The following is a 12,838-nucleotide window of genomic DNA, read 5'->3' as shown; positions in this document are numbered from 1 at the left end:
TCGTGAGGAAATAGAAAACCTAAGGCTTTATTGAATGCCAAACACAGAAGAGGAAGACTTCATGATATTTTCTAGGCAGGCTGATCCCCTGATGTCACAAAGTTTATGATCTTGGAAGCTATATCCTACAAAATGATTTGCTAATTTTTCATGAATGATCAAATATGATTAAATAAAGTATTATAGTCTTCTGTAGGCTGCTGTAACAACGTTCTCCACTAAGTGGCTTATAAACAGATACTTATTTCTCACAATTCTGGAGCCTGGAAGTTTAAGCTCTGGGTGCCAGCATGGTCAGGCGGGGATCCTCTTCCAGGTTGTAGACTTCTGTTTGTATCCTCACATGATGGAAAGAATGAGCTTTTTCTCTGGGACCTCTTATATCAGGGTACAAATCTCATTTGTGAAGGCTCCATCTTCAGGACCTAATTACCTCCCCAAAGCCTCAGGGCTTCGTACCCTCACTTTGGGCATTAGGTTTCAATATATGAATGCGGTTGGGAGGGCTGGGGACCCACAAACATGCAAAGTATAGCTTGGGGTCTCCTAGAGTTTAACAAAGAACTTTTAAGAACATGTAGGCTTCACATTTTATAGGTGAGATCACAGCTTCCTCAGTGTCATCCTCATGCACACGCACACATATACATCTATACATACATACACACGTGCATACATACATACATACATATATATATATATATATACACACACATATATATACACACACACATATGTGTAGTGGCAAAGGGGAGATGGAGAATAAAGGACCCTGCATCCTACTATGCTTCTCACTTTTGTGTCACTTTCTGTTCCAACAGGGAACCTATCAATCATCCCAATAGTCATTTTTAAAGAGAGTAATTGCAAAATTACATAGGATAGAATTTTAAAAGAAAAATAAATGAAAATAGTACAAATTTAACCTTTTTAAATTGCCAAGAGAGTGAAAAGGAATATTTACTTTCTCTAAAATAAGAATTCAGTTGGTTTAAGAAGAATAGGACAGGGGCGCCTGGGTGGCTCAGTGGTTTAAGCTGCTGCCTTCGGCTCAGGTCATGATCTCAGGGTCCTGGGATCGAGTCCCACATCGGGCTCTCTGCTCAGCGGTGAGCCTGCTTCCCTCTCACTCTCTCTGTCTGCCTCTCTGCCTACTTATGATCTCTCTCTGTCAAATAAATAAATAAAATCTTTAAAAAAAAAAGAAGAAGAATGGGACAAAATCAGAGTAAGAAAGTAATTTGTTCCTTCAAAACATGGATGGGCTGGGTTGAACTTTTCACTTTTTACCATATCAGTGTTTATGGGTGCGTGATTACAGGTTTTGCCAAATGCCATCGATCCATATTTTCTGTGCTAATTTGAGTTGGTCCTGTTGTATAGAGGGTGTGTCTGGCATATAGGAGATACAGGAGAAGATAGATTTTTAAAGTGAATTTTACAATAAATTTATCTCAGCTTATTTCCCTTGCTGCTTTTGCTTTTTATTAATTTCATTTAAAAGTTGAAAGAACAAGAACTTCGGGTTTATGTACAAAAGCCACCATAGCCAATACAGGTCCTTGATAATTTTCTTTAGCAATAAAAGAAGAAGAATGGGACAAAATCAGAGTAAGAAAGTAATTTGTTCCTTCAAAACATGGATGGGCTGGGTTGAACTTTTCACTTTTTACCATATCAGTGTTTATGGGTGCGTGATTACAGGTTTTGCCAAATGCCATCGATCCATATTTTCTGTGCTAATTTGAGTTGGTCCTGTTGTATAGAGGGTGTGTCTGGCATATAGGAGATACAGGAGAAGATAGATTTTTAAAGTGAATTTTACAATAAATTTATCTCAGCTTATTTCCCTTGCTGCTTTTGCTTTTTATTAATTTCATTTAAAAGTTGAAAGAACAAGAACTTCGGGTTTATGTACAAAAGCCACCATAGCCAATACAGGTCCTTGATAATTTTCTTTAGCAATACCAAAATGCAAAGGCATGTATACCTGGTGAATTACATTATGAAGCATTAAAAATATAATGATTGAAATTCTCTTGTTTTTCATCATCTTTATGTGACTTTAAAGCAACTGTCTTATTTAATGCAAGAGTTCTAATTAGCTGGGCTGTTTTGGATAGAAAGAACAGTTTGGTGTTGGACATAATTGCTGAATCACTGTTACATATTATGTTTGTGGTGTGAGCAAGTAGCATGGTGATAAGTTCTTTAATATATTTCTAGGTAAGGTGATAGTGAATGTTTTCTCCATCTAAGCGTGCTAGGGCATTTTTCTATCTATTTAATCCAGAGGTACAACTACCTTAAAGTTCAACAGTCACCCCAGTGTGTGTCTATGGCTATGTCACTGCTTTTTAACTATTCCCCAAGTATCTGACTCTGGTATAAATGTTCTGTTTAAAACCTGCACAGCCACATTTATTTCTTCCTTTCTTCCTGTTTCAGCACTGCAGAGCAGAGAAATTCATGGTTCTGATTCACAGGAATTACTATTTTGTTATAATGTTCTAATAATGGTCTGCTAAAAATCTTCTTGTACAAGAAAAAGAGGTTCACTCTCGTAATATCAAGGTCATTACTGAACTCAGTGTGTGTAGTTTAAAAGCACAGAGATGCCATCTAGCAGCCATTCTCAGGAATGTCTAGCACTGGAATATTCCTTTTCCATAAAAGTAAGCAATAATTGAATTCCTACAAGCTTTCAGGTTTTTAAAAATTTATTTATTAAATGATTGATGGTTTGGCACATTGCCTGTAATTCAGGCACTCCATTACAAATAAAATTAATTTCTCTCAAAATAAGTAAAGTAATATACCTATGAGTTTTTCTAAATGAAACTAGAAACTTGTTAATAAGATTTTAATTAAGAAAACATAGTTCTCCTAATTTTCTGAGAGGAGAATTGATAACCTGTCTATATAAAAATACAAATAATTAATTAATGGTGAATTGCCTTTCTTTGCTGAAAGAAAATACTAATTTTGCCAATTTTCTGATACATCAAATGAAAGAAAAGAAAGTGAGTACATGCTGAAAGTAAGTCCAGTCTATAACTATAGAAGTTTGGGGATTTTTTTTTTTTAATTTAAAAATAAAATTGACTTTCAAGTAACTTATCTTACCATAAGATGGCGATACTTAAGTACTTTATAAATTGTCATATAAGATCTGGAAGTTTCAATCTTAGGAAAAATGATCATAAACATAAACATTATCTAGTCTTCCACGAAATGGAATTGGCAGTGTTATTAGAAAGCCTTATTGTTTTTAGATTAATTAATATGCAATGATCACTAAGGTTTAGATTTCCAATATTTGATTCATATGGCAATCCTATACCTGAAAAAAAAAAAAAAACCTATTCTTAAGAGCTCTTCTATTTTGCCAATTTGTGGGTCTCTACGTGTGATTATACATATATATTACTATAAAGAAAGTGTAACAATATAGAAGAATATTTGAATGCATTTATTTAAAAATGAAATATATCAGTTCTAGCATATTAGTATATTAAAAAACATCAACTGTTTAGAATTTCTGTGCATTTAACTGTCATCACTTAATTATTACTTATTGTCCAAGAACTGTGGTCTTATACATTTCTGTATCATTGGATTTTTATTTCAATTTCATCACACATAATTTGTATTATGAATGCTAATTGTATTACCTAAATCTTAAAGTAGTTCATGCAATAACAAAATTTGCAAAAATTTCTAGTTCATAACCTAATTGACAATTATTTTGAGAATTCATTGGTACCATTTATGATTTGGTTGGGAGGGATACTTATAGTTTGGTGATCAACAACAGCTTGCTAAAACAGTAGCTTTTATCAACTTTTTAAAAACAATATTTTGTCTACTAGTCCCAAAAGTTTTTAGACATTAAAATCGTTTGCTCTGAACATTTTAATATTTTCTATAATGTCATATATGGTGTAGAACAAAATATCATCTCTTCTTTACACACTGTATTGCAGTATCTAGAATCTGAAAAGGACAATTGGAAAAGTTCATGTATATGTTTTCCTTCCCTGGATTTCTCAGCTGTACTAAACAGCCCCACTAAGTCAAAAGAAAAGTTATATATAGTTGAATATACAGACATTAACTTCTTAATACTAGAAAAGATCATATTAACTAAAATGGGTCATTAGGGAATTTAACAGCTCTTTTATTTAATAGCTCTTTTTTGTTTATATATATCTAATTTGGGAAGGAGTGGGGTTCAAGAATTCAAGAAGGTGTTCAGACACTAAACATACCAGACAAATCACATCACACATGCAGTTCCTGGTAAAGCTCTACATTTCTGAATTCATTTTAAAGAATGACAAAACTCACTTTAAGTGATTTTTTTTCCTACAGTAACTCAGTAATTGGCTTTGCTTTAAAAAACTATTTTATCAAGACTATTCCAAAAAAGATATATAATTGAAATATGTTCAAAAGTGGTAACCAATAGAATATAATGAGAGTGGCAGTAGGATGTGTCATTATAAATCCAGAGACAAAAAGAAAAAACATTTAAAAATATAAAAACAAAGTCAACACTTTTTACCTGGATGTAAATCTACCCCTTAGTATATAAAATACTCTACTAAGATCATTAAGGTGGAATTCACATACTGTGTGGAGATTTCACAGTGACAATATCAGCATAACCGTACCTTTAAAATAAAATTATTCTTATTAGGTCTCTCTAAATATGAAAACTGCAAAGAAATAACTACAAATATATATGATATGATTCTAAGGTTTCACTGTATACTATATTCGGCCTAGAAATATTCAGTCAACCATAACTAGATTATGCTTGGTTACATATTAGTTCTATCCAATTAGGAAAAGAAACTTCATTTCTCTACACCACACAGATAATGTTAAGCTTTAAAAATAACTTTACAATATTTTCAAATGCAGCTTTATATGGTTTTGTAACATGGTATCATTTTTTTTTCTGTTTTGTCCAAGTGCTCTTGACAAGCTAAATAAGTAAAATTATTTCAAAAATTGTATCTCTTATTCTTTTTTACCAGATGCCTTTATCTCTTATTCCAGGTCACTGTGATTTTCTTAGAATGCTGAAGCTCTCACATTATCTCACTTTATTGTCAAGACATTTCTCGCACACAATTGAAAATATTTCTCCATATTTTTCTACCTTTTTATCAAAAGAGCTTAGCGTTCACTTTAATTACCAGTACTGGATAATTTTCGGAGTTCAAGAGCTACGAGACAACTCATCCTTCCTCTTTCCCTCCCTAGTTTGACAGGGTTCTCACTTCCTGTTTCTTAACACTAGTAATCAGAACTTCCCCAGTGCTTCCTAATTTTCTTAATAAAAAGAAAGAAGCAAATAAACACAAGCTCCTTTCACGAACGCCTCTCAGCCATGGCAGGGTATAGCTCTGCTGCTCGGCAGTGTGTGTTACCAGCAGCATCCTAAATGTTTTGGACACAAACTGCAGCACGTCTGCGATGGGAGTATTATTGACCAGGAGCAGCTGGAAAACGCTTCTCTGCTTTCAACAAAGAAACAGTGCACCATCTCCTAATACATGTTTACAAACTGCGTTGTTTCAACTGCTAACTCCTTTGCATTACCCGTCCGACTTCAAAAGAGAGCATTAAGCACTTGGATACGGAATAAGCTAAATTCCCCCGAGAGCCGCATAGTCCTCTGCCCATACACATTATATTCGCTCTTGGTCCCTCCCCCAACCCCTCCTCGCCTGGACTCTACCTTGAGGAGCTATTCCTTCGGTAGTTCACCTTGTTATCGTAGCAGTAGGGATAAACCAGTCACCTCAAGATAGCTGGGAGAGCTGTCTTTCGTGCCTTCCCCCCGCCCCATATTTATTTGCATTTTTGGTCGGTTTGTTACCTATTGCACATTTATTTCAAACAAGAGTTAAATATTGTCCATACCTTGGAAGGGTCTAATCCAGCAAGCAAAGACAGCAGCAGGAGATTGAGTAGGTTGGACGTCGCCTGCATTCTGATCTGGGTTTTTGCCCTCTCTTTACTCTCTTTTCTGTAGCCACTCCACTCTCACTGCAGAGACCTTTCCCTCGTCAGTTGCACTCTCTGCCTGCCAGTCAGAGCAGAGTAGAGACAGAGGCGGTGGCTGGAGCAGGAGCAAGAGCAGCAGCAGCGGGAGCAGTAGCAGCGGTAGCAGTAGCGGCAGCAGCGGCAGCCGCCCTGGGGGGCGATCATTCCGCAGGCATTCTCAGAGCTGGGAGTCCGCGCGAGCTCAAGAGGGTGGGTTGGGCTGCAGTGGGCGCTGACCGAGGTGCTGAAGCTCCTCCAACACGAGCCCTGGTTTACCTTCTCTCCCGCTGCTATCTAGCCAGCCCACCTCAAAAGTTTTGACCCAAGCAAAAGATACAGGGAGTAACTGCCGAGAGAGGTGTGGAGACCTGGGCAACGGATATGACATCACTACAACTCCTGGGGGTTTGGGGGTATATGGTGCTGGGAATTTATTAACCAAACAAGGATTGACTCTCACGCTCCAGTTCAGCATTTGGTGGCAACTTGATCTGCAAAGGAGAAGTAAAGTGTCAGCTAGATCCAGGATTATGAAACAAATAGTGCCTGGAACCTTCTGCTGTCATTGACAGAGGACTTGATATCGTATTTAGTGCTTTAAACAAAGTTTGCTTTGCAGACTGTCAATGTGAATTTTCCGTTCAAGGCACCCAATTTGTAGCTATGATATATGCATATATGCACTGTCATTTATAAATAGTCTATTGAAGTAATTTATTTGGATAGGTATTAATGTGTATCTTTCTGTCTAGGACTTTACATGCATAAATAAATGGGAAGCTTTCTTTTTTTTTATCATAAATGGGATATTCCATTAGTGATCTCCCCCACCCCCACACACAGCTGAAATCCCTCTTCCTCACACACAGCCACAGCCATAGCCAGAAATATAATTTCTTTGTCTATCTGACTTATGTTTATGCCTGAGGAAGAATTCAGTGATGGATGGACAGTGGGATGGGAAAAATGAATATTTCTAAGCTTCCAAATATTTCTGTTTTCCCAAACTCAAGAGAGGAGGCAGAACAGCTGTCTCACAGGAGCAAGAAAGGGCAAATAACAAACTAACACTCTCGTACACCTACATTGTTTAATTATACTCAAGTGACTTTTCTTTGAAGCTGGGAAAAAGTAAGTGTTTGCCATAAGATAACAACATGGGGAGGAGTTTGCAAACATCTTGAAACCTCCCTCTCATATGATTATACTTTTAATGCTCCTTGAGTCATGTCTTCTGTTGAGTTTTCTAGAAATATTATTTCCTAAGGATTAAAATATATGAACCGATGATATGGCCATTGCTTCTACTATAAAAAAGAAGATAAATTGTTTGAGATATTAGACACACACCGTTTACAAAATCTCACCAATCTTTTACTGAAAACTCTTCATATTTTTCAATATATCTCAATTAGGAATCAAATGTCTTAAAAGTTATAATCCCCAAGAATTTGCATTACGTTGCATCTATTTTTATCCTGATATTATAAATATATATACATGTGTATGTCATTACTTGAACTCTTTTTTCCTTATGAAACATAAATAACAGGGAGAAAAGTAAATATGAAAATTCCTTCTGAAGAAATAGATCATGCATAGAAAAGAGATTAAAGAATAAGAGAAAGAAGGTAGAATTATCTGAAGACTGTTAGTTTAATGATAACTCTAGCAATCATAACAGCAGTTGGAAATTCCCATTATTTCCGTGCAGAAAGAGATAAGAGAAATTTTCTTTTGTGGTAATAGATAAAATTAGAGTTATGTTTGACACCCTTTGGGAGGGCTTTCTAGAGCATATGTGGGGTGTCCCCCCCTTTTTACATTTGTTTCTTAACCAAATCTCTATTTTTATCTATTAGTCTAGGATAAATCAGCATAGATTGTTTTTTGATGATCCATACATGAAAATTGTATTCCATTTCTAAATGGAATTTCTAAACATTTCAAATCATTGCACAATTGGGAAATGAATTGCAAAGGTGCAGTAGCTGGGTGGCTACAATAGTGCATTTGTATTACCTATACTAAATACAACATAATTGTTTATTTTTATGCATGCTCTTTTCTCTTCTCAGAATATCTTCTACCATCTTGTTCCACCTCCACTTCTCATCACACAGCGCAGCATGCTTATTTGAATATGAGGAATTGTGCTTAATAGACATACAAGAAAGTAATATGAGATCATAATCATTATAAACATAAGATCAATAGCTGTTCTTTTAATAATTGTTTTCCTAGGGATTAAAAAATATTCTGATTTCATACATAGTTCACAATATTAATAACTATTGGACCAAAACTCCTGTATGGGCACAATTTTTTCCCTTTAAATTTCCATTTCCTGGGGTGCCTGAGTGGGTCAGTCAGTTAATTTTCTGCCTTTGGCTCAGGCCATAATCCCAGAGTCCTGGGAGCTGGGCCCCCTTCTTAGTGGAGAGTCTGCTTCTCCCTCTTCCTCTGCCCCTGCACTTTCTCTCTGTCTCTCTATCTCATGTGCCCAACTCTTTCTTTCTCTAATAAATAAAGTCTTTTAAAAAAATTCTCTATTTCCCTATATTTTGTGGCACTGTATCATCATTTGTAACAAAGAGTTAATAAGAATACAAAATCTGTGGCACTTTGAGAGAAAAAATGTGATGGAAGATGGTAACACTTAAAGAATGCACTGTATGGTAATTATGTTACAAATGAAAACAGATGACCTTAGTATACTTTGAACACATTGTCATTAGAAAAGCTTGTCTTTTGTAGAGAACAACCAAAAACTTTATTAAACATAGCAGTGAAATACAAAGTGTATCTAAGCAGCACAAATGCACCAATACGCTACTACTTTGCTCTCTCTTTAAAATAAAACAGAACAAACTGAAATTAGTTTTTCTAAAAGGAAATCTGAATACTGGTTTTAGTCATTTGTTTTATAATCAAGCTCCATTATACTACATTTTCATAAAATAAGTTTTATAAAAAATATCAATTTAATTTGATGACATTGGAGGCCATATTGTATCTAATCTGTGCATAGCAATTTATACATCATTTCTCCTTGCAAGAAAGTCCAAGAAGCTCTTCCATTAGCTATCCAAAAGATTTCTGTGATGGAAAGGAAATGGTGTATCTACTTTTGTCTTCATAGTCACTTCATATTGCTTACTGTAACTTAAATTGGTAACTGAAATTTAGAACAAAATGATAAAATATGATGCATAGCATAGATTTAGAAATTTTACATTTTTCAATACATGAATGAGAAAATATTTGATACTTATGTATCTAATTAAAGTTAGCCCTCATGTCTATAATAGGTATAAAATTTCTCTGAGATTTATAAGGCACTGCACAAATTTTAACCAATGCTGTCTATAGAGGCATTCATGAAAATATGCTTAAATGAAATTTTGTCCATATGTAATATCTAGGGCAAAAATGTAACTTTTAAAAAATTATTTTTTTAATTTATTTATTCATTTATTTTAGAGAGAGAGTTGGGGGGGTAGTAAAGGGATAAGGGGAGGAAGAAGGAGAAAATCTTCAGCAGACTTCCCGATGAGTGTGAAGCCTAACGCAGGACTCCATCTCAAGACCCTGAGATCATGACCTGACCTGAAACCATGAATACCCAGGCTTAATCAACTGAGCCACCCAGGCACCCCAAAAGTGTAACTTTTTAAATATCTATACCCAATATTACAAAAGTAGATTCTTAGTTATATAATAGATTATTAGATGACTTTTTTTAAATATTAGTCTTCTTTTGTAAGATATATTACTTTTGAACGTGTTATATTGCTTCAGCCTTACAGAGATGCTACATTGTGTTAAAAAATTCTCTTACCTATATTGACTTTCACCTATCATTTTAAATTGATGGACTTAGTTATCTTACAATAATAAAAAGAATTATCCAACAGATTATATAAACCCTTGAGAAAATTCTTACCTTTTATTAGATAAATGAAATAATCTCTGATTCACTTTCTAATATACTTGATCTATAAAAGTACATCTATGCCACACTTTCATTTTTTGCCCTGTTCTCTTCTATTACCTCTTGAGGTGACTTTTTTACCTTGCTTGCTTTTGAGCCATTTCCATCTAGAACCTCTACCTCCTCTAACTACCCAATCTAAAATAACATCACAATCATTCTCTATTTATGTTATTTTTGTTCTTAGGTAGATTATTTACAGTCTCTTTTATTATGATATATTTAATAAAGTGTCTTTGATATTCTGCTCTAATCTAATCACCTAGAGTAGTGCCTGGCACCTGGTAGTCGCTTAATCAATAATGATTTAATGAATGAATGAATGAGTGATTTTCTGACCCTAATTCTGTCATGCATGATATTTATATACCCAAGCTTTGCTAAATGTCACAAACTTAATTTTTGCAGGCACGTCCAACTCAGTATTTCAAATCAATATTTTTCCTCAATCATATTAGTTTGTAACACAATTTTCTCTATATTGCAAAGCAATAAGCGTGGAAATCACACTTGATTCCTCCCTCATTTGCATTCAATCCATCAAAATTCTGTTAATTTTTTCCTCCATTTTTTCCCTCCATATTGTTTCTACATCCTTCCCACTTCTCCATGCATACCTAGGTCAGGACCTCATTTTCAATCATGTGAATTATTCCAATGGTTTCTTTCCCCTGCCTTATCAACAGTATTTCAACCTGCAATTTATTATCCACACAGGACCTGAGATGGTTGATTTAAAGACTAATTTGGCCAAGTTACTTCTCAGATTAAAGGCCTTCAATGTCTCTCTGTCTTCTACATGACCAAGTGCAGACTCTTTTAAATGGCATATTCACGACCCTGCATGACATGGCCACTTGTTTTTCTCTTCAGTCTCAGTTCTCACCATTGTCTCCCAATAATTTGAATCCAGTAAAATTGTGATGCCTGTAGTTCCCTTAATACTGTTCTCCTCTGCCATTAATAGCTTTTCTTTTTCTTGAACGATTTTTTTTTGCTGCTTTTAAGTTTCATTCTAAATGTCATCTCATCTAGAAACTATTTCTTGGGCCCCGAGTACTCTTTCTTAAGGTTTTTCTTAACATGATTATAGAGACCTTTTCAAGAACTAGTATTTTAAAAGACCTAGGCAGAAACTTCAAGGATTCCTATGATACAGACCTAAAAGTCCCAAGAGTCATATTTGCTGCATTTTTGTTTGTTTGAGCAAGTAACTAAAGCTAGCCTAGATTTAAAGGGAAGATAATTAGGCCCCATCTCTCAGTGTAAGACATGGTATGTGCTAACAGGGAGGGAAGAAGTTGATGGTATCCGTATTTGAAAATATATAACAAAAGGAATTATTTTATACACTTAATTTAAAATCTCTATTGTGTCCATGGGGCACTTGGGTGGCTCTTCCTTTGGCCTCTGCCTTCGGCCCAGGACGTGATCTCCGGGTCCTGGGATTGAGCCCCACATTGGGCTCTCTGCTCAGCAGGGAGCCTGCTCCACCTCCCCCACCCCCGTCTGCCTCTCTGCCTACTTGCCATCTCTCCCTCTTTGTCAAATAAATAAATAACATCTTAAAAAACAACAACAACAACTCCATTGTGTCCTTGTTAATCACTAGTAAGTTTGAGCTAGGATTTTGAAGGTGAATTTTGATTTTGATATAATTTAACAGGGTTAAAGAAGAAAAATCCTGTAAGGAATTTTGTAAGGAAGATAAGAAAGTAAGGAAATCCGCCTACTTATCAATAAACATCAGTATTACAAAGGACTTCGACTTCTAGTGATGGGAGTCTAGGTAATTATGACCAGTTCTCATCACTGAGAATGACTAGAAGAGCCAGGAAAATACTAATGCAACAATTTGAGGGCCTTGGAACACTAAAATGGCAATCATGAAGTATGGGACCAAGAACTGGGAGAGTAAAAAACAGAAAATAAACCTGGCATTTTTGGCCATTTTTCCATTAAGAGCACCTGCCACCTTCAGAAGAGGCTGCCTTGAGACTAAGACTAAGAAAATTGCAGAGCTCTGGTGACCACCCTCACAGGGCTAGGGGAACACAAATTGAAATTCCAGATTCTACCATTAAGGTAGTACCCTGTAATGCCTTCCTAAACCCCCATCCCAGCTTTTATTTTTTTTTATTATTTTTTTATTTTTTAAGATCTTATTTATTTATTTGACAGAGAGAGACACAGTGAGAGAGGGAATACAAGCAGAGGGAGTGAGAGAGGGAGAAGCAGGCTCCCCGACATGCAGGGAGCCCGATATGGGGCTCGATCCCATGACGCTGGGATCATGACCCAAGCCGAAGGCAGAGGCTTAACCCACTGAGCCACCCAGGCGCCCCCCCCATTCCAGCTTTTGTCCTTAGCTTGAGTGAGATACTGAAGTACTCAACGCCACCCCCACCCTGCAAAGCAAGGGTGAAGACAAAAATAGAACAGTCTTCTAATCATCTCCATCCCTAACAGTATATTAAGATGGCTTGGGATTACTAGTAACCATAGAACCCTGACAAAGGTCTTTTTCCTTCTCATTCTGAATTTAAGTGTCTATTTCTTCAATACTTACTTTAAGGATTATCTGAAAGAATTGTGTGCCTAATTGATAAGTGGATAATTATAAGTTAATTGAAATCTCAATGTTGTGCATAAAGTTATTTATCAGTTATTTTTAAAAAAATCATAAAGCACATCTGTTATATTAATTTTGGGAAAAGTGGGGAAAATATTTGTTGGCTTGTTAATCAGGTTGACTTTGAGTTAATGAAGGAACATAGGATCAGA

At 35.6% G+C, this 12,838-nt stretch overlaps 1 protein-coding gene across 1 annotated transcript in view; it reads right to left on the bottom strand.

Moving 5' to 3' along the window:
* OLFM3 (olfactomedin 3) overlaps window positions 1–6,399 on the bottom strand; it is a 195,017-nt gene extending 188,618 nt beyond the window's left edge. The window contains exon 1 of the mRNA XM_045980322.1: window positions 5,938–6,399. Within this exon, the coding sequence (XP_045836278.1) occupies window positions 5,938–6,006 (69 nt within the window). The 5' untranslated portion in view covers window positions 6,007–6,399. The remainder of the gene's footprint in view (window positions 1–5,937) is intronic.
* Window positions 6,400–12,838: the final 6,439 nt, after the last annotated feature.

This window comes from Meles meles, chromosome 1 (genome assembly GCF_922984935.1).
Source record: "Meles meles chromosome 1, mMelMel3.1 paternal haplotype, whole genome shotgun sequence".
Lineage (NCBI taxonomy): Eukaryota > Metazoa > Chordata > Mammalia > Carnivora > Mustelidae > Meles > Meles meles.
The sequence above is the reverse complement of the archived record's forward strand: the minus strand, read 5'-3'. Positions and strand labels throughout refer to the sequence as shown.